At 49.5% G+C, this 25904-nt stretch overlaps 1 protein-coding gene across 1 annotated transcript in view; it reads right to left on the minus strand.

Annotated features, from left to right (window-relative positions):
* Window positions 1-9376: 9376 nt before the first annotated feature.
* Window positions 9377-25904, minus strand: part of LOC100950509 (protein Daple) — a 37075-nt gene continuing 20547 nt past the window's right edge. The window contains exons 7-16 of the mRNA XM_023511497.1: window positions 25406-25543; window positions 22720-23790; window positions 21773-21900; window positions 20974-21115; window positions 19762-19953; window positions 18668-18829; window positions 16897-17174; window positions 15128-15271; window positions 12686-12872; window positions 9377-9526 (exon numbers count right to left, since the gene is read on the minus strand). Of these exons, the coding sequence (XP_023367265.1) occupies window positions 9377-9526; window positions 12686-12872; window positions 15128-15271; window positions 16897-17174; window positions 18668-18829; window positions 19762-19953; window positions 20974-21115; window positions 21773-21900; window positions 22720-23790; window positions 25406-25543 (2592 nt within the window). The remainder of the gene's footprint in view (window positions 9527-12685; window positions 12873-15127; window positions 15272-16896; window positions 17175-18667; window positions 18830-19761; window positions 19954-20973; window positions 21116-21772; window positions 21901-22719; window positions 23791-25405; window positions 25544-25904) is intronic.

Genomic DNA, 25904 nt, shown 5'->3' on the forward strand with positions numbered 1-25904 from the left:
CTCTAGGACACCAGGCCCCAATGCTCACCCTTCTGAAGGAGTCCACGACTCACCTTTGGTGCGGCCTGGGTGCCGGGAGAGGGGGTTGGAGCTGGAAGGGGTGGTGGTAGGGGCCAAAGATGATGAGCAGGTCCGGGAGCCCAGCTCCGAGGGCCAGGACTTCATGGCTGGGTCAGGAGGGGCATCTGTGCGGTCAAGGCTGCCTCCGTGTGGGGACCCTCGCTTTGGCTTTAAATCCCCAGGGCCTGGGCCAGAAGAGGACATCGAGAAATGAGGCTGCCAAATCCTGTGCCCAGGCTTGGGGGAACCACACCAAGGCCCAGAAGCAGAGGCAGCAGGGCACGAGGACCACAGAGACAAAAGCTGAGCTGTCAGGCTCCTGGGCCAAAATTTAAATGGGGGTGCGGTCTCTAGGCCTAGGTCAGAGGGTGCCTCTGGCTCTAATGATGGGTCATACTGCCAACTGTGAAAGGCTGGGAGCAAACGAGGGGAGAACTGAAGAGGATGAAACTGTTGATAAAATCCATCCAACACACCAGCCAGAGGGCACACCTCCCACGGAGGAGTGTCAAGAACATCAATCCCCAACCTATACAGATCCTAACAGATGTCTGCCCAGGACCAGTCTCAACCTGCAGCCAAGGATCTGAAGATCTGCCACCGGCTTTACTTAGGACTTCAGATACATGTTTTACCATGTATTACCTAACTCACGATATGTAGTTTTTAAATAGAGAAGATTTCATCTCTGCATGGTGAGACCGCAAGATGATTCTCACCTTACATCTTGTGCTTTTCTGCAATCTCTTGATTTTTCTACCATGAACATAAATTCTTGTCAGTATTAAATAAAATCACACGTAAAAAATATTTAAAACAGGGTGGCACCTGTGGCTCTAAGGAGTAGGGCGCTGACCCCATATACCGGAGGTGGCGGGTTCAAATCCAGCCCTGGCCAAAAAAAAAAAAAAAAAAAAATTTCAAAACAAAACCCAAACCAACTACCCCACAGGAGAGAGGATGTGATCTCCAAATACAAGATAAAAACTAACATGGTTGGAGTCCCTAACAGATGACAAAACATTCTGCAAAATGTCCCACTCCACGTGCCCCCAAAGGCCACGGATCCAGAGCTAGGCCTCACTGCTCAAATTTGGCTCCTTTGCACATCTGCCCCATCTGCCCTTCTAAGCCATTCAAAGTCCGGGCTCACTGTATGGTTTTAAGCACCCAGATGTTACAATGTGAAATCAAGGGCAAGTTTGGATTTTGAAAGATAACCTTGATGAGAAGCAAGATTCAAGTTTGGTGGAATGAACTGGGACAGGTGATGTTGAAGTGAGGATCCAAAGGGGAGGCAGAGATGAGCGAACAGTTAGCATGAGCGGCAGACAGAGAAACAGCACAATCTCAGCATCATGCGTGGAAGCCAAAGGCCTGGAGGACCCAAGACTGCAGCAGCCCAAGGTTCCCAGAGCAGGTTGATGAGATGGAGTCGGTGGCATGTTAACCAACTTTAACATTTTTACAGTTATGTATTTGTTCTTATGGTGATGCTCATTTTCCATTTATAGTATTGATAATAATCTTTCCTTTTAAAATAAATGTAACTGAGAACTATGAGTCAACCTCAGGGAAAGTATGTAAATAATCCTATAGGTTGTATAGGGACATGGCAAAAATCAAGAAGATGGTATAGAAATGGCTGAAATCCTGCAGCAGATAATGACTTTGCTGGCCAGCGTTTTTCCTGCTCCGGCCGTGATCTGGGTGTTGATGTTCTTTCTGGCCCTACTGTCTTAACTTCAGCATCCAAGATGTCAGAGAACCACAGCACAGTCATAAAACTTCATTCTGGGCTGAACTCGGGCTGGGCAGAATCAATGCAATTATTCAAAGTCTTTGAATGGAGCAATCAATCCTTCAACATACAGAACACATTAAAAAGGGCTGTTTTAGCAAAGCCAATAACTCAGTGCTCTGACAAAGGATGAGGAACAAAGGGCAGTGGTTTTAAATTTAGCTGCTTTAAAAATAAGTCTGCAAAAAGAAAACCTTACTTGACAGAGGCTGTATATTTTAGGAAGCACAGCAGCCACGGACCGGTTCTGCTGGACACAAAGGCACAATATAAGCTTGCAGGCGCAAGAGAGGGGTGGAAGCACACGGCCACTTGACTTACTTAGTATGGACATCCTGGCCCAAGGACATGTACACGTATATCCTGAGGCTCCCCTAACACTGTGAAGAAACAGTCCAGGGAGTGTGACAACTCTTCTTCTATTTTGAATCAGAATCCACGCTGGCTACTTTAAGCTTGGAATTGGGACAGGAGTAGGGTCCACTATAGGCCACCTGGCCTTTAGGTCTTGGCTTTTTTTTTTTTTTTTTGGGTTTGTTTGAATTTCAGAAATGAAGGTGGATACATGATGCAGACACATGATAAAGGAAAAGGGGTTAGAAATCTCCAATGTCTGAGAAAGAGAGAGGCTCGTTAGGAGAGGATGGGATGTCGGAGGAGGACCAGAACCGCAGGCGTTTAGAGAGAGCTGGGTGGGTCGTTGGAGACTTGTCTTTGTCCTTGCTTTTGCTTCTCAAAAAGGGACTCTTTTTGCGCTGGCATGCTAAAGTGATATCGCCCAGGAAACCCAAAAAAGAAGGAAAAATAAATAAATAAAATGAACAATAATTACAAATGAATCTAAATTAGATAAATGTACTTAGGAAACCAGAATCTGTCTGGTCCAAGAAGATGAAAATAATACCCAATACTCAAGACCAGAATCAGGGCTCAGTGACTCATGTAAACTCCAGCTCAATTTAATTAATTTAGAGGCATCTTAATGCCAACGATTTACTTTATTCAGCCCGTGAGGAGAATGACATACTGCCTGAAGAGCCAATGGCTTAGACAATTTTTCAATTTCGGTGTGTTAAATTATTAAATGAGAATGCTTATTAATTTAGGACCTGGCTTCTCTTACTCATCCATTTTAATGACAGGGTCCTTGACAACTCAGCTCACATGCTCCTCTTGTTTCCATTCAAAGACCTTGGAAATACTTAATGATATGTTTCTGGCCCGCTGTAATGAAATAGTCTGCCTGAAGTGTTCACTAATAATTTTTATATCTCTAAAATAATCTCTTTTGCCAGACTGAATTTTAAAATAATTAAAATATCTCATTTTCATACCAAAAAACTCCTCAATGCCAAGAAGAATCCTTTCCTTTTAGATCTGCTTTATATCCTTCACTCCCGCCTTTAGACTTTAAGTTACAGAGTCTTAACAAAGCAGATAACTGGTCAAGCTTCCCAAACATGTTTCATATTAACATTAACCAACATGAGCGAGGATTAAAGTTGAAACCAGAATCTGTTATTTCTTCCTCCACAGCACCACCTGGTGGCCATGGCTCACACCACAGAATAAGGGACCAATCTAACTTAATGCTGGTGTCCCTGCTGCTCAGCTCAAGGCTGGGCTCTTCCAAGGACCAAAATAGCAGTAACTGGAGAGTTTGGGCTCCAGAGTCTTCGATTCCGTGCACTGCACTGGATTCCACTTACTACCGTCAGTAAGCATTTAACCTTGTCAAGCCTCACCTTTTCAACCCTGAAAGGTTCCAGGACAGTACTCACACCTAGCTCATAGGGCAGTTAGGATGACATGGGACAGATAAGCGCAGAAAGTAGTTTAAAAGGTGCTGAGTCCAGGGAAAAGCACTCAAGCCATGCTGGTTGCTGCTGAAAATCATCCCTGGTGGGCTCCTGCACGGGTGCAACTGGACAGTTTGGGCCAGCCAAGCATTGTTTTTTTCTGTGAATTCTTTCCTTAACTCAGTGAGACTAATTACAGTTAATTAATTCAACTTACAGAGTAATACAAGTTGAGATGATCAACACCAAGAAATTAAACTCCAGCCAATATGAAAACCTGAGGCTACAGAATCTCTCCAGATTTAAAAAACAAAAAAATGAAACGTTGAGTTTCACTACCACTCACTTGCACATGAGCCCTTCACCTGGTCTTATCCCCATAGAGAGTATAAAGGAGTGTAACTATCAGTCCCCAGTGTGTGTGTGTGCACATTTCTTTTTTGCATCTGAAAGTGACACAAGAGGTACTTATAAGCAATGACTGTGACCCCTGCGAGGTTTTTGCACATGTCACACTTGTCATCCCTCCTCAGTGCCACCCTGTCAGCCCTGAGAGCTCATGGGACTCAGGCACAGGACTGATTTTCAGAAACTCCTGGCATCCTATATGGCAATTTAAATTACTTGGGGTGCAGGCCTGGCATAAATAATTCCCCCAAATGATACTTGAAAGTAAACTTAAAAATTTAACAATGTTTAAGGTAACCGCCATACGTAACCGATTCTAAGATGCATTTTTTCCTATACCTTAGTATCTCTTAAATCGGAATGCAGCTTTGATAGTGTCTTACAGTCACCACTGGCTGGCTGGCCCCTGTGACAAAAATGTCTTTGTCATAACCAATTTATCCCGCTCCTTTTTCCTTCTATGTTTTTGTGCAAAAATCTGTCAAGTCTTTCAGAAGAATCCTTTCAACAAGAGCATAATAAAAATTCTAAGTGGTAAGACACTGTGTCATTTGACTGCCAGTGGGTTTTTTTCTGTAGTGATTATATATAAAGTAATTGTGCAGCTCATCTGGCTTTTGAGATTTGATGAAATATAGAATATGTGGCCAGAAATTCTCTTCTTATTTTAGAAGCTCTGGCAAACTCCAAGGGACAGCCCTAAGAGAAAAGGTACACTGTGCTCTATGGTTGGTAGAGTTCAATGCCAGGATCAAACTGGAGAAGAAACCCTAACCCACCTTTCAGAAGGGACGACAGATTAGAGCCACCCAAGGACTTTCTGAAGATCTTATATACATAGAGAGCATGTTAAGTGCACCTGGGGCCTCCTTACAGAAAAGGGAGCCCCAAAACACAAGCTACACACTTGTCTCTATGATAGCTACATGTATACTCAGTTTTGGGTATTTAAATACCTACCACAGTTTCTGGAAGGAACGATGCCTCTGTTTAAAATAAAAGAAGTGTTACAGGACAAAACAGTCTTCCTTCTTGGTTCATACAACACACCTAAGTAGGAGGCACATGCATGTGAACACATCCAGCCAGTGAGTGGGTCCTTTAGGACACGCCCTTCCTCAGGTGACCACAGCTGAGTTGGCCACTCCTACCTTTTCCCACGGGGCCATTGTGGGTGTCCCGCTCTTGTGCACAGTTTGAGCCTGGTGAGGGGGTGTCAGGGTTCTCCGGCTGTGATCGGAGAGGCTGAGAGGCCACTGGAGAGGTGGGGTCTGAAGACTCTGGCTGCCAGGAGGGGCTGTCTGCAGTTGACTTCAACCGTTCTCTTGAACCCTCTTTCTTTGGCTTGATGAGTTTGACTAAGGCTTTGGCTCCAATCCAGTGATTCTTCCTAGTTAGAAGAAGAGTTTTAGAAAGACACACTCAACCTCCTACACCCTCCAGCAGGTCACCGGTTCCCTAGCATGGGCTGGGATTTCCAGGAAGGTCGGCCATTAACTTGAGGTTTGAGATGATGGCGCCCGACTGCTGCCATGGTCATTGTATTTGGGGATCAGGCAGTGGAACTGAATTCTTAGGCATGTGGCTGGGAATGGTGGAAGCAGGTACATGGTGGCGGAAACCCACACTAGTCTGCTGGGATGAAGGCTGTGCTGTTGTGCTTAGGCAGTAGTAAGTGAAGTAAGCTGGCAACTCTGACTACACCCTGGCACTGAGTAATCGGGGTGAGGGGGCAGAGTGCAGAGGGCAGAGAGGAGCAGGGACAAGCATGGGGCCAGGAAAGGTAGAAACCCTATTTGAATTAATATCAGTAAATTTCGATGGTAACCAATAAAGCTGCGGGTAGCTGGGAAATGATGGCATTCCAACATAGCATGAAGAGAACCACCCCAGGTTCTCATCCTGACTCTGAAACCAAACAGTGCCCTTTTCACACAAATCACTCATTCCTCACCTCAGCCTCAATTTCTGTATATGTTAAGTATTAATAGAAAATTGACACTGAGCTTCTGAAATTTGCTGGTTCTGTGATTTCAACAGAGACCTGAGGGGTTCACGATCACTTTGACTTCAAGGCTGGGTGAAGACAATCTGATGGATGGCTCCTGGGGCTCTGGCCCTGGACAAGAGGCAGTTCTGTTAGAGGGAGCCACCCCCACAGCTCAGAGCCTGCTGCTCTCTGGAAAACTGGCAAACTTTTTGATGCTTCCTAGAAGTTCTCTGAGTCCAGTGGAATTTGCATAAGGCCAAAATGTTCCCCTGTCTGAAGACTGTAGGCCTTAGCCAGGCATCCTGCCCAAGTTTTCTCTCCAAAGCAGGAATGTGGTTGTCTGAGTCATGCGAAATCCTGAGACAGAACCTGACAAGGTGACCCTGGCATCCTGTTTTAATGGCTCCAGGACCACAGACACTCTGCCCTCTTACAAGGGCTCATGGCTAAATTAAGCCTGGGTGCCATCAGGGTACCTGGCATTTGCCACCCCTCTGAAAGGACTAGCTGTAAGCACAGAGGAGGGCTGAAAGGAATCCTGAACTCCTGCTGTGCAGGAGACATCTGTACACAGGTGACCTGCACACAGTGGAAGGCACAGGCCCTGCCCCAGACAGCGCAGTGTTTACCCTACTTCGGGAAAGGGAAGCTTCTACTGTGTTACTGAACTTAAATCAACTCACTTCTTTGGAGCAGGATCATAGAACTTGTACTGATCCATGATTTTTTCTTCCAGTTTTTCCTTATGTCTTCGTAAAGCATTTAATTTGTCTCTGTGAATTGAAGAGAAAGAAAACCTATTAATCCGGTTTTAAATTTAAAAAGTGCAATTACTCATCAACGGCTGGGGCCTGCTGCAGCAGGGGCCAGTGTTTCTCTGGGATTCGGATATGAGGGTGTTCATCACCACCGTGGTCACTGAGTTTGGAACATATAAATGGGAGTACCTTCCTGGGTCTCTGGGGCCCTACAACCTTGAGATTTACTAAATCACTAGGATCCAGGTCTAAGTGAGCTCAAGGCAGCAAACATCTAACCATCTGAAAACCCAAGCACACAAGTCCCAAGAATTCTCCAGCTAGGTCACTCAGGACGCTGGGCACTCCTGGGGTCAGGTGGAAGCTACCTCTGGGAGCATAGATGTGGGATGCATATTGATTTGAGTATGGGGGTTGAAAATATTAGTTCAGCAAAGTTGGACCTGATTTGAGGCCATTCCAACTCAGAAGCAAACCCCAAAGCTTTTGGGGCCAAGCAGAGAGGACAACAAGCAAAACAGAGCCAGAAAAACCAAGACCAGAGGGGGAGGTGGGGACCACAGCAAGCTTCAGTCCGTCAGCCCGGCCACATGGGGACCAGTGCAGGCCCAGTGAGACAGACCTCCCGAGAAGCCAGAAGCCCAGACAATGAAGCAAAAATCTCCTGACTTAAATGTTAGAACCTGGTCCACGTTTTCAAAAGCATGGCAAGGGACCAAAGAGATGTCTCCTAAACTTTGAAGAACTACAAGGCACCCCTGCTTGCTAAAAGATTCTGTCCTTCCTAATATGAAAGGAAAGCTTCTGTTTGAGCTTAGGGAGCCCAGGAGCTGAGTGCTCTCCTGCTCACTTCCGCCTCACCATCTGTGCGGTCTCTATAGCTCAGAGCCCTGGTTTCCCTGCTTGAAGATGGGTCTTTAGGCACAAGGTCCAAGCGTCCTCATTCTCGAAGCTGCTATGGTTCTGACCAAACCAGGGCTTTCCAGAGAGTACACCAGGTGACCCTTTGTGGAAAGTTGCCCCAGCCATGCTGTGCTCCCAGACACCTCGATGACACCTGTGTCCTGGTACTGTCCTCACAGCTGTGCCACTGGGCCTCATGCTTCGATGGTTGAGTTGGTCCCATAGACCCACACAAACTCACGGGGCTAGAGCAGGCTCCGGTAAGCTTGCCAACCCGCTGGCCTGGGGCAGACGCTCTCTAATGCAAAACGTCATCAAATAATCCCCCTAGGTACCAAGCTCCTTCTCTTCCAGTCAGCACCTGCCCAACCTCTGCTGGTAATTTTTATCAGAGGAATTACAGAGGGCCAGCTTCAGGCAACCGTCATTTCCACCCCACAATTGCAGTGCAGTTTGACACACAAACCACCCTTTGGTAGGTGGGAGCCGCCGCCAGATGAGCAGATGAAGCCAAGAAGTAATGAGGAGTGGCATTTCACCAGGAGGAGCAGGGACACCACATGGCATCTTGGTGCCCAAGTCCTTCCACAGACGTGTTCCTGCTTGCCCTCCCCACACTTGCACCCGAGCCTCCTGGGACGCCCATCCCAGCCACTCCTGAGCACATGACAGATGGTCCAACCGCCATAACATGGAGTGGTGAAAACCACCCTGGATTCTTGATCTGTAAGGTTGCCAGCACCAGGGTTCTTCTTGTCCTTTATCTCTGAAAACTTCCCAGGCACTGTGAAAACTAGCATCCCTTTCCAATGAACCCAAAGTTTATAGCCAGACAGAGGCCATCCACAGCCAAGTGCCCACCTCCTTCTCCAGCCTTCTCTCTGGAAGCCCCTGCACATTCCCTGCATCCAGACTATCTACTATGCCCCAGCTCCCCAACCCCTGCATGCCTCCCCTCTCACTCGCCATTTAGCAGCAGAACTCAACACCCACCTGCAGCCTCCATGAAGCCCTTCACGACTAGCTGGAGTCAGACAAAGCTCTGCTCACCCTTACCATCCCTACTGGTTTCCAGCTGCCAGGGAACTGATTCTGTACACCTCACAGGGCCTATGCTTACACAGACATTTCACCAACACCAGCAGAGTGAGGGCAAGTAGGGCACACCAGACCCTGCCCCATGCCTAAGGGAACACAGGTGAGGTGATGAAAGACAGGCTCGTAGTCCTGTCTCAGGCTCAATTCTCTCTCTGAGATACCTTGTTATGATGATGTTGTATTTTTAAAAGTGAATTTAATTCCAAAAACAGAGAAAGAAGCTTCTAGGAGTGGACAGTGCCTTTGAAAAAGCAAACCAAAGCCAACTACCATCACTTCCAGAAATGGAAAACGTTCCAGGAAGTCGGCCTTGGTGAGTGATCCCCAGGACTCCAGTGGGCCCAGGGCTGCTCTTTGCCCAGAATGTCATAGGCCTTTGGTGTGAGGCAAGGGAAGCCAGGAGCTCCAGAGACTGAGGGCTCCTGCCGTGAGCAGCCAGGGAGAGGGGTGGAGGGACGCCAAGGCCCAGGAGACAGGGGCCCAGGGAGGCCGCAGCCCTGGGGAGAGGGGCACAGGGATGCCAAGTCCCAGGAGAGGGGGTGCAGGGACACCACGGCCCTTACATGTACTGCTTCTGTTCCTCGTGGTACTGCTCCTTGTTCTCCATATTCTGCTCCAGGAGCATCTGGTTCTGCTGGCTCAGCAGTTGGATCTGGCTCAAGAGGTGATGATTTTCTTCCTCCAAGTTCCCCTTGAGACGGGAGAGCAGCTGAAACACAGACCAACAGCATCTCAAACACTGCATGACCCGGTGGTTCCACTGCTGGGATCCAGCTTCCAAAGGCAGGAAAAGGCTAAGTGCACACAGACGTCCATGCTGGTGTCACGCGTACCTACACAAGTGAAAACTTGGAAAGGACTAAAGTAGCCCAAACTGGGAATGACTGGGTTCACTCCACATGGGCACTATCTGGTCGGTGACTCTGACAACGTGTGACTACTGAGCACTTAAAATATAGTGAGTGCAAATTAACTTGTACTGCAAGGGTGACATTCACAACAGATTTTGAAGGTATAATGTGGGTTAAAAAAAGTGACATATGTCATCAATATCTTTGTGTTGATTACATGTTAAAATGATACTTTATTTTTGTTGTTGTTGTTCTTGTAATTGTCACTGTTATTTGGCAGGTTTGAACCCGCCGGCTCCAGTGTATGTGGCTGGCGCCCTAGCTGCTGTGGTACAGGCACCGAGCCAACATTGATGTTTTAATTTCAAATTTTCTCTTGCCACAGACTATTGATTTTTTACCCTCCAATTGTTAAAAAGCACAAAAATCATTCTTAGTGTGTGGACCATATAAAATCAGGTGGTGGGCAGGGCTTGACTTGTGGACTGAAGGTGGCCAACTTCTCTTCTAGAATATTATTATACTGAAGTAGGGAGTTCACACACTCCCTACTTTTGGACTCAGAGACAGGGTTCCAGTCCACTGCTTATAAGGAACAAGATGGGCTCAGAAGGTCACTGTGAGAATTCAATGAGAACACAGACAAGCACCTTGCAAAATGTCTAGCACACCAGCAGTGGGGAATATGGGGTATTCCCTTCTCTTTACCCCATCAACCATTACAGAGGTCACTACAAAAGTTTTGAGACAGACTGCGCTATCCATTCTTCCACTTCCAAGAAACACAGTCAATAGCATCCTGATTCACCTGTACAAGTTTCAACTCTCTTGAGTTATCGGTGTTGCTGGGAGAGCGTCATTTGTTTCTATCCAGGTGAATTTTATGTTTCTTGATTTTTGTGTACCTCAAAACTTTCATAATAGCCTTTGTGTAACTTTGACTTCACCATAAAGAGAATAATCAAAAGTCTACCTATGTTGAACACAATTCTATACAATGTACGTATACACCGAGAGAAGAACTGGAAGGGAAAAGGAAGTGAAAGTATGACACTTTATTCACTAAAAATACTTCTGTGATTGTCACTGGTGTTTTATGCAAGAATTAAACGCATAATAAAAATGTTACTTTCCGCAGAGAACTAACTGCACTAGGCTCGGAGGAAAGTGCATCACAAACATGGTGAGTCAGCAGTCTGCGGGGTAAAAACCCAGCACTGGAAATTCTGTGGCCCAATGGAAAGACCTCCACGTAGCGACAGTACCCAGGGAGCCAAACATGGCCTGGCCTGTCCCTTTGGCTTCAGTCCATGATCCTCAGGGCTGCATGAACCCCAGTAATGAGGGGGCAGCTGCTCTGTCTCCTCATTAGATGCCCAGCAACAAACCAACCCAATTTGTGACCTACCGGCCTCCTGGAAAAGACGGAGAGCACAGCTCAAAGCCAAGGCACACCCAGCTTCACTTCATTCACTCAGCGCCCACAATGGGCTGAACTGTGTCCCTGAAATTCCCACCCCAAGTCCCTCAGAATGACTGCATTTGGAGCCAGGACCTATAAACTTAACACGAGGCTACGGTGATGGTGGGCCCCTGATCCACCTGACCGAAGTCCTTTTGAGAAGGAAATGTGAACACACAGACGCTGAGGATGAGCCCACAGAGAAGAGGCCACGTGAGGACGTGGTAACAAGGCGGCTCCCCATCTGCAAGCCAGGGAAAGGGGCCTTGGGAGACACAACACTGCCAGCGTGTGGACCAGGGACTTCCAGAACCGTGAGAAATGAACATCTGTCGCTTAAGCCACCTGGCCTGTGGTACTTTGTTACTGCAGCCAAGTAGAATGATGCAGACTCCACCTGAGGCCTGTTCGGGGGGACTGACGTGTGCTGGACCTGGAGTTCCATCGACACCCTTCCACTTGATCCACCATCCCTACTACAGCCCCCCAGCTAGTCCCCTCTCTGACCTGTGTTCCGACCTATCAATCATCACCATTTCCCCAAAAGTTCGCCCGCCCATTTCTGCTGCAATCAATCCTTTCCATGAATATTCCCCACGCCCCATTGGTGGAGCCCTTGCTAGTCCTTCAGCGTTACCACATACGTGACCTCCCACATGGCTCCTCTGGAGCCCATGAGCTGGAGTCCCCCCTTGAAAATCCTAAGGTGCGTACTGTGAGAGCAAAGCCCTGGAGGGAAAGGTCTCCCCAGCCACGGTGGTGCTGTCCATTCTCTCAGCCCCGCCCCCGCCTCAGTGAGGCCTTCAGGCTTCTGGGCCCTGCTGCTTCTTACCCAGAGGGGGCTGCGCAAATCAACACTCTGGGCCTCGGTTTCCACATCTGTGATATCTGTCACAGGGCTACCAGGAGGTCAAAGGAAGAGGTCTATATGATGGTTTCTTAAGAAAGGCAAGAGCAAACCCTGTCCTGAGGACACCTGCCACCCTGGGGCTGTCGAGGAAGTGTGTGAGACCCAATTGCTCTTCCTGCCACACACCCTGCCTGCCTTAAATATATCAGGGTCTCTTTGAGACTCACTGGAGAGGGTCTTGGTATTTAAGAAGACCATTTCCGACCAGCAGCCTAGAAGGAACAGGCCTGGAAGCCAGGGACTCCTGAATAAGCTCTGTCCCAACTTCCCCAGGGTTTGAGCCTGAGTTGGCCAAACCCCTGAACAGGGCACATTCACACCATTTCTTGAGAGCAGGGAGGCTACTGAACTGAAGCCATGCAGAAAGCCAGCATAGACACAGCCAAGAGGGCTAACTTAACACACAAGCTGCTGTCTTCACTGCACCTCTCCTGACCCTGCCCAGGCCAAAGGTCTAACACAGTCCCATGGCATGCAGCATCTACCCCATAAAATGTCTCCAGTTTTCATCTTAGCCTCTGTGCCACGCCGACACGTGGCCTTTGAGATGCACCAGGACTCGTCCCAGCCTGGCTGGGCTCTAGACTATCACTCTGGGGGACCTGTTCCTGGTATCCTGAAGCTCCAGCCTGGCCCAGGCCTCACCTCACAGTGGTTGTCCAGCTTGGTCAGCGAGATGTCCATGCTCTGGTGCTGCTCCTTCAGCTCATCGAACCGGGCCTGCCACCGGTTCAGCTCCAGCTGTGAGTTGTTCAGTGAGGTTTTCAGCTCCTTAGTGTGGGCGTGAAGCTCCTCATACTCCCCCTTCAGCTGGTGGTGTAGGAAGTTGACCCTGGGAGTGGACAGCCAAGGGGCTGAAGAGACTCAAAAGAGACACACACCAGGGTTCTGACAGTGGCAGGCTGTGCAACCTTACACAAAATCAGAACCTCTCTGGGACTCTGCTTTTTATGCATCGAAAATGAGGGGTTAAACAAAATTGCTGGTTTTCAAGCTTGTTTTTTAGGATTCCATAAAGGTACCCCTGGTGCCAGTACACTGGGCCTAGAGGAGACTGAGCAGGCAAGGCTCAGACACCTGAGTCAACAGAGCATCACGGCCACCAACCCTTCTAGGTATAGCTTTGGGATCTCTGCCTATTTGAAAAAAAGGATTCTGCTGTTAAAACTTTTTTAAACATTGAACCAGAACATTTTTGTGCTAAAACTCTATGTCTCTGACCAATTTCAAGCCCCTTTCTAATTTCAACTCCTGAGATAAATAAAATACAAGATAGTGGGTGGGTATTATGTAAACCTACTGAAATTATCATCATGATGATAAGATAATAACTACCACCCAACTGGGGTTTCTCAGGAGAAGATTTGGATCAGAAAGCTCCAATTACCAGGAGCTTGTGGACTCAATTTGGACACAGATGTGTCTTACTCAGCTTATTCTGTTTTTTTAAAGATTGTTTTTACCTATATTAAAAAATTTGGGCTCAACGCCTGTGGCTCAAGTGGCTAAGGCGCTAGCCACATACACCTAAGGTGGCGAGTTTGAATCCAGCCTGGGCCCGCCAAACAACAATGATGGCTGCAACCAAAAACAGCCGGGCATTGTGGCAGGCGCCTGTGGTCCCAGCTACTTGGGAGGCAGAGGCAAGAGACTCGCTTGAGCCCAGGAGTTGGAGGTTGCTGTGAGCTGTGATGCCACAGCACTCTACCCAGGGGGACAGCTTGAGGTCTGTCTCAAAAAAAAAAAAAAAAAAAAAAAAATTTGGAAGTTTCACAACAACATCCAAATACTCAGGTTCTCTTAAAAAACATAAAGCAAAAGGCTGATCTGGAAGCCCTTGGGCCTGCCTGCAGCTGGCAACCTTTCCTGGAGCAGATTCTTGCCTGCTTCTAGCAGTACAGTCTGTGCCAGGTTGCTGGCACCATTTCACCCAGGTGTTTTCCCTGCCTGGCCACTGGAGGCAGCTGAGTTTGTAACGTCCAATGTGCGGCCATGCACGGCCATGCAAGGATGTGGGAGGGAGAAGAGCTTTTTTACAATTAACCCTTGGAATGAGATAAGACCTGGAGTCTATCCTGCCTCTGCCATTTACTAGCAACATTGACCTTGGAGAAGTTATTTAATCTTGTTGTTATGAACCTGTTTCATCATCTGTTTAAAAAAAGGAAGGGGGACAATAATGGTATTATCGGTTCTCATTATCTGTGATCGGCACCTTTAAGTTACAACACTGAATTAGTGAATACAGAACCATCATGCCTTGAGAAAATACAGGCTTAGGCTCTTAGGAGCCTCTGCTTAACTGATAACCACGTAACCTTGCTTTACATGGGTTTCTGTTAAAGACAGAACACACTCACAGCCAACAGCACTGTAACTCACACCTGAATGGAGCTTACTTAACACGTTTTCTTCTGTAAGGTGGCTCACAGCCTTCTTATGCTAAGGAATACTAGGTAGCACGTAAATACTAAGAGTGAGGGCTGTTTTAGACAGCGAACGCACAAAATACAAAAATTGTGGCACTGAAGAGATTTCAAAAAGGACATTTGTTTGTAGTAGGGGAGCTGAAGCAAGAAGACAGTCTCAGGTAGAGATGTGCATGTCTAGAGACCCAAGTATTTCACTGCTCTGTGCCCATCCACAGCAGCCCCACCAGTATTGATCTTGGTGTTAACAAATTTTAGCAAGCAGGTAATTCACAAATGGAGAATCTGTGAATAAGGAGGATCAGCTATACTTTCTTCATGAGAATGCTGTGAGCTTATGTAAAATAATGAACACAACCTGTGTCTAATACGGTTATCAGCATAAGGGTGTGGGGTTAGACCACCAAACTTAGACAACACACTGTCCCCAGGTATCATTTGAGTCCTTGTATTCCAGCAACCAGCTAGAGTTACCCTTTACTGTATCACCTACCCAGCTATTAACATGACAAGGTTTATAAAAGTATACGACAGCCAGGAAACTCACTTGGGCTCCTCCTAGGGGCTGTTAAGTGAGACTGGTCTGAGCAGAATCCTGGGCACCAAACGCTGCTGCACTCAGGGCTGGGCAGGGTGACCCGGGTGCCACTGCACTCACCTGTCCAGTTCTCCCCGCAGCTTCTGGTTCTCGCCTGCAGCGATGGCGTTTGTCCTCTGCTCTTGCTGCAGAGCCTCCCGCTCTGCGGTCAGGGCTTTCTCCAGCTCCTCCAGCTCCGCCTTGCGTTTCAGCATGCTGCTGTGCCTGTCGGAGGGAAACACCCCGCTGGGAGTTTGGCCTGGGCCGTCTTTGCCTATAGGTTACTCATACCCCAGAAGACTCTGATGACTCCTCTGAGAAAGTGGATTCCTCTGCAGAAGTGAGGGGGACAGGGCAGAGCGCAGGTAGGGAGAGGTGGGATGGCAGAGAATTGGGGAAGCAGCTGCTGGCAGTGGTGTCCAGGCCAACGCCCAGCCCTGGGGCCCAGGATCCTCTTCCTCTAGGCTGATCCATCCCCACAGCACCCCAAATGCCCTGTCAAAGCAGCCTCTTCCTTCAGCCACCTGGCAACACAATGACTGTATTTTCAGAGCTCCACACCTCCTCTTTTAGGGAATTATAAATAAGCTATCAGGTGGCTTGCTAAACACAAATATATCTAAAAGAAAGAAAAAAACAAACAAAAAACCAGAATTCCCCTGTGCATAATAGTTAATCCCGCTCACTGAGGACAAGGGAAGCTTTGCGCCCCTCCCCCTCCCTCAGAGCTTAAGTCTGCTAATTTTTTTGTTGTTGTTAGATAAGAGTCTCATTATGTTGCCCTCGGTAGAGTGCCATGGTGTCACAGCTTACAGAAACCTCAAACTCTTGGGCTTAAATAATTCTCTTGTCTTAGCCTCCCAAGTAGCTGGGACTACAGGTGCCCACCACAATACCCAGCTACTTTTTGGTTGCAGTTGTCATTGTGGTTTAGCAGGTGCGGGTCGGGCTCGAACCCACCAGCCTTGGTGTATGTGGCCAGCGCCTACTCACTGAGTGACGGGTGCCAAGTCGAATCTGTTTGTTCTTAATTGCCCTTCCTGAGGGACAGAGGCTTGTCTAAGAGTTGGTAGTGGCTAGAGGTGTGTGTCACACTCACACACACACACACACACATTGTATGCACAGAGTACTTATTCCCATGGCCCCTCCACCAAAGCCCTTATCTTCCCCTACCACTTTAACCCTCCCTCCTTGGGGCTTTAATTTTCTTCTCCAAACTCAACCTTAGTAGGCAGCACAGCTGTCTCTGGAGGGCAGCAGAGCACAAGGACAGAGCCTGACAAGCCCCAGCCCTGCCAGAAAGCTGGCGCCTTCTGTGGTGTTCATGGACGACCCAGGATTTCCTCCAAGTCCAAAGGGTGCACGGCAGACTGGAAGTATGAGGGGTCTGCGGCACAACTCCTCTATCTCCCGTGTGGGCAAATGCTTCTCTAGAGCCCTCTTCCTTTCTAGAGAACAGCCAGTGTTCCTGGCAAACCCGGTCTTTATCTTCAGAACTCCACCTGGCCACAGCCCCTGGTGCTAGCCATTTCCGCAGCATCTGACTGGCGTGCTGACTCGTGGGGAGCCAAACTTGGTAAACTGCTCAGGCAGCTGCAAACTCCAACTTGCTGAAGGTGACGTTATATTTCCTTCCCTTTGGGAAAGCTCAGGTGCCCCAACAATGGGAAGCAGTGGGCCAAGAGGGGAGGTGGGGGCCGGGGTGGGAAGCCCCAGTCTTCAGAAGCCTGGCAGACTCCCTCTACAGGCCCCAGGCCTTAACCATTCCCCCAGCCCCCTCACCCCTGCAGGGCCCCACCTACCTCAGCAGGCCCCGCCCCAACCCCGCCCATCAGCCCAGGCCCCACCTCTCCCCCAGCTCCTTGTGTTCCAGCTCCAGGTTCCGATGCAGGGTCTTCAGGCAGCTGTGCTGTCGGATGAGGGCCTCATACTCCGAGGACTGCCGCTCGTGCAGTGTGCCCAGGTGCTCATGGTCCTGGAGCAGGGCCTCATAGGCCGCTGTCAGCTGCTCCTGCTGCTTCTGCAGGTTCTCATTCTCGGTCTCCTTGGATGTCTGCTGGTTCTGCAGCAGCGTGTACTGTGTGGTGAGTGCGGCATTCTGGGAGCTCAGAGTGGAGTTCTCCACCTGTGAGAGGGAGAAGGCTCCACTGAGCTACAGGTCCCCACTGGCAGTGAGCAGGGCCAGGAAGCAGGTGAAGCACTCTGGGCAGATGGGAAAGAGCAGGGACCCTCAGGGCAGGTAAGACCCAGAAGGTCTTAGCCCAGGAGGGCCCAGGACAGCTCTCCCAGAACACAAGGATCTGCTCTGAGAAAGAGATTAAACAAAAGTGGGAACTATCAGGTGATGCTTCAGTCCTGAACCACTCTACAAATGTGAGCTTTGGGGGCAAATCACACCCTTTCTGTGGATAATCTCCTCCCTTTTGGGCTACGTGTAAAAGCTGATTTTTCTAGAACAAGTAGACAGGACATCTGTAAAGATTATAGACCCCTTGAACAATAAACACTATCAACCAACTTAATGTAAGTGATGTTTGCTGAACACTCCAACAACATCAAAAATCATGACAAAGGTGAGAAGAGAGTACTTCCTAAATCATTCTATGTAGCCAGAACTGCCCTGATATTAAAACCAGACAAGGAGGGCAGCGCCTGTGGCTCAAAGGAATAGGGTGTCGGCCTCATATGCTGGAGGTGGAGGGTTCAAACCCAGCCCTGGCCAAAAACAAAATAAATTACTACTTTAAAAAAACAAAAAAACCAAACCAGACAAGGACTTTGTAAGAAACAAAACCAATATCCCATTTTCCTGTTTTAATAAACTAATCCCGACCTCTTTGCCAAATAGTTTCCTCTTCATTATCTCTGTCTCCTAAGTTATATTATCTTCAAATTCTTCCCAGAAACTGCATGAACAAATGATAAATTAATTCCCCCCCAATCTACTTATCATAATCATGCACTAGCATCCATCCTAAGTGGCCTGAACACTGGTTCTGCTGGCACCGCTTCAGAGCTTATTTCCCTCTTAGGGATTAAAAATTCATACTTAATAAAAGGCTCTGCCAGGTTCTCCGGCAGGGGTCCTCAAACTTTTTAAACAGGGGGCCAGTTCACTGTCCCTCAGATCGTTGGAGGCCCAGACTGCGGGCCCTGGGACGAGTTGGCTGCTAAGCAGGACAGGCAGTGGTGGCAAAAACACCCAGTAGGCTGGATAAATGTCCTAAATGTCCTAGGCGGGCTGCATGTGGCCTGCAGGCTGGAGTTTGAGGACACCTGTTCTATGGTAAAGAAACCTGGTTAATTCTGTTTAACTTGACATATTCGATTTCCAAACCCCCCTTTTCCAAGTCATTTCTAATAATATGTCAAGGAAGAGACTTTGGGGATCTTGGACAAGAATGCTGTTCACAGAAAGGCAGAGAAATGAAGTTTTTCACCTGTGCAGCCACAGGCTGCCGCAATAAGATGGCTTATAAACCACCACCACCTTCACAGATCACGGTGCATGAGACTATTAACAACAAGACAGAACCCCTAACTTCCTCCCTCCCCCACACTGTCCAGCTGCCCCCGCAGGGCTGTGCCTGCACTGAGCCCCTGGAGCCACGCACTCACCTGCAGCTTGGCTGTTTGGGTCTGCAGGGTGGTGTTGTGCTCCTGCAGGAAGGCGCTCTGCTTCTGCAGTGTCAGGATCTGACTGCTGAAGGCCACGTTCTGGGTCTCCAGGTGCTGTAGCTGTTCTTTGAGCAGCTGCTTCTCGGCTTGCAGGGCTGCATTCTAAAAGGTGGGGAAGCACGAGCCAATCGAGCACCAAATGGGCAAATGCTAACGGCTCACAGGTTCTTGGCTTGTATCAAACCTCTAAGAGTCACTACCTTGGGGCCAAAGCCAAAGTCCAGTGGGTGAAGCAAGTACCACATTCGCTCACACACCACGGGGGCCGCCGCAAGCACCTGAGTGTATGAGTGGGTGGCCGAGGCCCCTGGAGTTAAAGTTGCTTCCCTCTCTTGCTAATATTTTTGTTTTCTGCCGAACACCCTGAGAGTGCCTTTCAGTGACCCAAATCCATCTCCCTTTGACAATAACCCCAAATCTCTCATAGGACAGGAAGTCAAAGCTTTAGTCTACAGCTTCACCTCAAGTGTGACAGTAGGTAGGATATGGAGTTTCGTGTTATAGGAGACTAATAAAGACCACAGAAGGTGGGCTAGGGGTCCAGACCCTTGGGCCACAGTCTTGTATTAGCATGAGACTTTGGGTCAAGGCTCTCAAATTGTGTCTCAGCTTTCTAATCTGTCAAATAATAAAAATCATCACAAAGGACTTCATAATGTCACTGCTGAGAATCAGATAAAACCAGAGGCACAGACGTGCATTAGCAAACTTTTTCTGAAAGGATCACACAGTAAATACTTTTGGGTTGGCCAGCCACATGGTCTCTACCCCATCGCCTAATACCCTGACGCTGACCAGTGGGCAGGCAGACAGCCACGCACCACGGGAGACGGTGAGCGTGCCCCTGATGTCAGAATCAATGACAGCATTGCGAGTCTGCTGGACCCGCCAGGACAACTCAAGAATTGTCAGCTAGATTTGGATAAATTCAATACAATCTGATGTCTTGCATTCTTTATAGTAATTACATCTTGTCAGTGGGATGACCCACAGGAGGGTCTCTCTCTGAGCCACTGCCAGGGCAGCCCACTCACATTCCGTTCCAGCTCGATGGCCCGGTCCTTCACACGGAGTAGCTCCATCGTGGCTTCCTTGTGGCTGGGTCCCCAGCTTTCCTTCCCTGGGCTACTGGTAGCCGCCTTCCCCACAACGGGGTGCTTAACAGAGTTCTGCAGGTGCTTCCCCTCTTCCTTCTTCTGCCTGAGGCTTTCACACTCCTTCTTCAACTGTGGGGCACGACAACAAGAAAGCAGACTTCAGGCTGGAAAAAGCCTGGCTCAGGGCCGCAAGTCAGTGGCTTGGGACAGCCCCATACCACCCTTACCCTCCCAACCATTCACCTGCCCTCACATGTGACAGGCCAGACACCTCCCTTCCGCTTTCGTAGGGAGGGCACATAACCTCTGTCCTCCCTTCCTTTTCAGAGATGATAGGAAGGGCAGGGGTCTGTTCCTGCCACATCCCTGCTTCAGCCACGTGACTATGGCAAGTCTTCTTGCCCTCCTTCACCTCAACTGTCCATTCCACAAAGCAGAGGTGAGGCAGAGGAATGGGGACCAGGTGATCATGTACCTTATAAAGTCCCTGCTGACACTAAAACTGTTTTGTTCCAGATACCTACTCATTCCTACAGCCAAGAAACATTGCCCGTGTTCGAAAAGGAGGAATGTAAAAGCACGCGTTTAAGAAGGGGGAGAGCGTGTGCACGTGTGTATGTGTGGAGTGCGTACATGTATAGATAGCACGTGCATATATGTGCACGGAGAACATGTGTGTAAATGTGTGTGGAAAGCACACATCTGTATGCACATAGAAAGTGCACACACACATGGGGACAGCACTGTGCATACACGTACCCAGGAGCAGACACGTGCACATCTTCCTCATTCCTGAGCACCTGTCCCTCCCATCTGAATGTGCCTGTAACCTCTGCAGGCTTCTGCTCAGGGTGCCTGTGGCTTGGCTTTGCATGGGGCTGTCATGGGGTGTCCCCAGACCCCACCTGGCAGCCCTGGTGCTGCTCCCAGTCACCTGCCTCCCCCTACAGGCTTCTGACTCTCACTCTGGTTCCGTACAGCACATGTGATGCTGATAATGGCTCCCTCATTAACCCTGTGGCTCATACCACCTACCCCCAGAAATGGTATCCCGGGTGCTCTCAGCTGCACAGCTGAGGGGCTGGAAAGGGAGAGGCACAGACCTGATAGCTGGGGTCCCGTGCTCAACTCCATGGTGGTCACTCTTACCGTCTGGAGCTCACTCTGCAACTGGTGATTCAGGCTCACTTTCTCTTCCACCTGTGCTTCCAAGAACACAATTTTTTCTTCTTTCATGGCCAGGGTTGTTTTCAATGCTGATTCACTTCTGCCCTCCAAAATCTTATATTTTCTGGAAAATGCAAAGGCATTAATAGCATTGCTTATTTGCCTCATCACTCACAAGTCCCCAGTTTTCTAACTACCAACACAGCTTTCTTTCCATAAAACTGGTTTTTTTCACCACTCATCAGCCGAAAAATCAGGAGCCCAAGCCCAGCCTTCAAGAGCCCGCTTCAGGGTTCCATGAGTACATAGACCTATTAAACCCTCAAACACAACACTACCGCTACAGCTTTGTGACACTGTCTTTGGGCAATGAATGGCCATTTTACAGATGGGGAAACTGAGTCTCAGAAAGGTTAGGAAATTTGTCCAAGGTCACAGTGCTAACTAAATGGTAAGTCCAGGGCCTTTCCACTAAAGAGGTATCTCATTATCAGTTATGTGGATCTTGTCACTTGTAAGTCCAGGAAAAGCCCGAGACACTAAATTTCCTTGAAAAATAAGGTCACGTAAGAAAGCACTGCAGGGAAAAGCTGCAACAGTCAAACTTTTCTAAAAAATTAAGAAGCCATTTTATCAGACAAAAATCTCTCTCCACACTTGCCTGAGAACCTTAAGGAACAAGATCTGGAATGCAAAGGACAACAGCTTAAGGGACCCCATGAGGACAGAACTATAGACTAAACACGTGGGAAGCGCTCCCGTGACAGAAGGGTGTCCTCACGTGTCACTGTTGCTGTTGTCATCCTGCAGCAGCAGCTCCTTGCTGAGGCCGACCTTCTCTAGCTCCTGGCTCAGTTTGTCCAGCTCACTGGTCAGCTGCTGGCTCTTCAACTTCTCCAGCACCAGGTCCTGCAACAACCATGAAACAGGCGTATGGGACAGGAGCTCAGCAGGGACGCAGCAGAGAGGCCAGTGCCAGCCTAGCTCAAGGCTGCCTCATGGGGAGCCTAAACCTAGGGGATGTTCTTCCCGCAGAAAGGGAATGAACACACTGGCATGAAAACCACCAGTCCAGGTGCCACCGTACCGGGTCTAATGGGTTCCTTCTCAAAGATATGTGTTAGAATGACACTTACGTTGACTTCTGAGCAGCAGGTCTGATTTCTGATATGAGTGTCTTGTCTATGGGGCAACAAGTAATTAAATGCTCTCTGATCCTGTAATTCTATTTCTAGGAATATGTCCTCAGAAAAGTTTGATATATTCACAATGGTATGTGTGTACACAAGATGGCTAGTGTTAATAGCGGAAAATACTGGAAACCACCTTAATATTTAAAATAGAAACACTGTAAACTATAGGATCAAATACATGTGTCTTGAAGCCATTGAGAGATGTGCCTTTAAAACCTATTTAGTAAGACAAAATAAATAAAAAACAGACAGCCGCACTGTGTATACAGCATATCGAGCGTGTGTCTGCTTTCTTATGCATAGCGGAGATAACAGAGATAACGGAATGAAATAAGCCAAATGACCAGGAGCAATTCTCTGTGGAAGGACTGTTACACGTGACTTTCACCGGGTTCTTAGACCTGAAGGTGTTACTCTGCTGAGAACTGGGGAAATCATTCGAGAAAGACACGGAGTCCCACTTCTATCCTGGAACCCTCTGCCTGCTGACACCCCCCGACCCCCGACCCCCGAGGAGAAGCCTGGTCCTGCTCACCTCCCGCAGGGTTGTCAGTGTCCTCGTATGCACGATAACTTGCTTGGTGAGGTCCCTGTTGTCCTTCTCCAGCTCTTTCAGCTTGCCGGCTGCATCCCTGCAGCGGGCCAGCTCCCGGTCCAGCGCACGGCTCTCCTTCTCGGCAGCGGACAGCTTGGCGCTGCTGTCGTCCAAGACCGCGTCTTTCAGTTCCACCTGCTGCCACAGCCGCTTGGCCTCCTTCTCCAACAGCTTCTTGTCCTTCTCCAGCTGGGCCACCTCCTGCTCTAGGGCCTTCTTGTCCCTCTCAGCTCGCTCGAGCTGCACGCTGGCCAGCCGCAGGGCCTCCAGGTCCCGCTGCAGTGCCTGGTGCTCGGCCTCCAGCTCGCCAAGCTCACTCTCCAGGGCCTGCGACTTACGGCCGCTGTTTTCCAGGCTCTGCTGCAGCCGCAGGTTCTCCGCACTCACGCTCTGGTAGCTGAGCTCCAGGCGCTCCGACTTCTTGCCCAATGCCTTCAGCAGCTCCACGTTCTTCCTCAGCTCCTCCTTCTCACGCTCCAGCTGCTGGTTCTCCCTCTCGATCTGTGCCATCTTGGCGCTGGTGAAGCGCATGGCCTCCACCATCTTGCGCAGCTCCAGGTTCTCCGCGTCCAGCTGCTTGTTGTCACGCTCCAGGCCCTCGAGCTGCACGGACACGTTCTGCAAGGTGTCCAGAGACTTCCTCAGCGTCCGGTTCTCCAGCTGCAGGCCCTGGCTCTCATGCTCTAGGGCCCTGGCTTTCTCAGTGGCCGTCTCCAGGGAGGTCACCTTGCCGGCCAGCTGCGTGTTCTCCTCCCGTAGCCGCTGCAGCTCCCCCTCCAGCCTCTCCGCCCGCTGCCCCTTCTCCCAGGCCTGCTCCAAGTCTCTGTGCAGCTGCTGCTTCTCGAACTCCAGCTGGCTGAGTTTGCTGCTGGCCTCTGTCACCGTCTGGTGGAGGGCCTTGTTCTCCTTCTCCACGTCTTTCACGCGGGCCTCGCTGCTGACCTGTGACCTCTCCCGCAGCGACCAAATTGCTCGGTTGAGGTGGTCCTTTTCTTGCTCAAGGTCCTTGATCTATGGAATAATGTATAAATAGGCTGTGGTATGACCCCATTTTAGTGATGTGGGCTCACACCAGGGGCTGGAAAGTGGAGGCCTTGAATGACTGCCCTACCTGTGCCCAAATGTGTCTATATGCTCCCCAAGGGCCCGATGTAGACGCAGGTGAGCAAGCATAGATGTGATCACTTAAGACGGTTCCAGTTAAAACACACTGAGAGTGGCCAGGATGGTTTTCCAATGGAAACTACATCTTTCCCGTACTTGCAGTTTTAGTGATTTCCCTCATACTTTTTGGTCATGGACCAGGATCCTGATGACTGGGCTCTACCCATCTCTGTGGCCTCCCCTCAGGCCACTCCACTGTCCACCATTCCCAGCCCTTTCCTCCTGGGGACAGGTGGCACATGCTGTGCCCTCTGCCTAGAGTACCCTCCCCTGGACTTCAGCCTCACCAACTCCCTCTTACCCTCACGGTCAGTCCACAAAGAAGACTGGTAAGGTGCCCTGCACTCCAGTATTCTCCCCTCAGCACCCGTCTATACCCTGAGCAGCACACACCTGAGATTGCCCTGCCTGTCACCTGGCCATTTGCCTTTCCAGCTCTGATCTGCATCCGGGCAGGGCACCGTCTGTTCACTACGTGCAGCGCCATCCCGACCCTCTTTTCCCTGTTAATTCAGCTCCTACAGAGGCTAAAAAACTAAACCCTCAGTACTCTGGCCTCCCCTGTGGAGGCAGTCACACATCAGCTGGCTAAGGCAACATCCAAAGAGGGACCTTTGGAGCCTCCTTGTGCTTTTCTGCCTTCCTCCTGCCTGTACCTTGGGGGTGTGCAGCAGCCCTTGCTAAGGCCAGGAGAGCAGTCAGTGAGAGGCCAGTTTCTGGTGTCACTGAGCCACTGCATTGGCCCTGGAATGCCTACCCCGAGGCAAATAAAACCTGTTAAAGCCTGGGCTATCGGGTGGCAGCCGCAGCTCAGTGAGTAGGGTGCCGAGCCATATACCGAAGGTGGTGAGTTCAAACCGGCCCCGGTCAAACTGCAACAAAAAATAGCTGGGTGTCGTGGCAGGCGCCGGTAGTCCCAGCTACTCGGGAGGCTGAGGCAAGAGAATCGCCGAAGCCCAGGAGTTGGAGGTTGCTGTGAGCTGTGATGCCGTGGAACTCTGCCAAGGGTGACAAAGTGAGACTCTGTCTCTAAAACAAAAACAAAAACAAAAAAAAGCCTGGGCTATCCTTTCCTGCCAGTGCCATGGTTCTGAGCCAGGACATTATACACACTTGTAGCTGGATCATTCCTCGTCACAGTGGACTACGTTGTGCATTACAGAACATCTGGCAGAATCCTTGGCCTCCTCCTAGTCCCTGCACAGAAGCATCATCCACCTTATCCCCTAAGTCATGACAGACAAAAACATCATTAGACTTTGCTAAATGTCCCCTAGGGGGCAAAACCCAGCCACCTTTTCCCAGTGCCAGCTGATAAGTGCTGGTTTAAGCCACAGCTAGGGGAGGTGACTGATAATCACGTGTTGTGACATATTTCTGGGAGTGGCCAAGACCCTCTGCTCCCTTCATATGGGCAGGGGTTCTAGGAGAGGTGAGAGGCGCCAGCTGGGACAGCACCTACCTGCCGGGCTCTGTCAGCCTTCAGGGTTTCCATGTCGCTCTGCAGCTGCTCCTTCTCTTTGATCAGCTCCTCACTGAGGGTCTCCAAGTCCTGGTTGCTTTGCTTTTCTCTCTCAAGCTGAGTCTGTAACTTTTCAATCTGCAAAGACCCAGCCCGGTGCAGAAGTCAGTCAACAGAACCATGACCAAACCCTCAGCCCCACAGAATAGGGAGCTCTTCACAAGAAAAACCTCCTGGCACAGTTCTGTGGCAATCTCCTCACCCCCTCACCCTTCACTCTTAGAGACGAGGCCACCAGGCACCAATCTGTTGACACCCCCTCCAAGCCTGTCTCTTCCAGCTGGCATGTGCCCCACTGCCCAGGTCTGCCACTGCTGGGCAACTCAGGGGGACCCCACTCACCATCCCCTTGTCTTCCTTCCTGAGACTCCCTGCCTTAATCAGTGATGCCACCCAGCTGCCTGATTGGTCAAATAAATTTGTCAACAAGTCCTGTGCT

The sequence above is a fragment of the Otolemur garnettii genome, unplaced genomic scaffold (assembly GCF_000181295.1).
Source record: "Otolemur garnettii isolate 467f Iridium unplaced genomic scaffold, OtoGar3 scaffold00020, whole genome shotgun sequence".
Taxonomy (NCBI): Eukaryota; Metazoa; Chordata; class Mammalia; order Primates; family Galagidae; genus Otolemur; species Otolemur garnettii.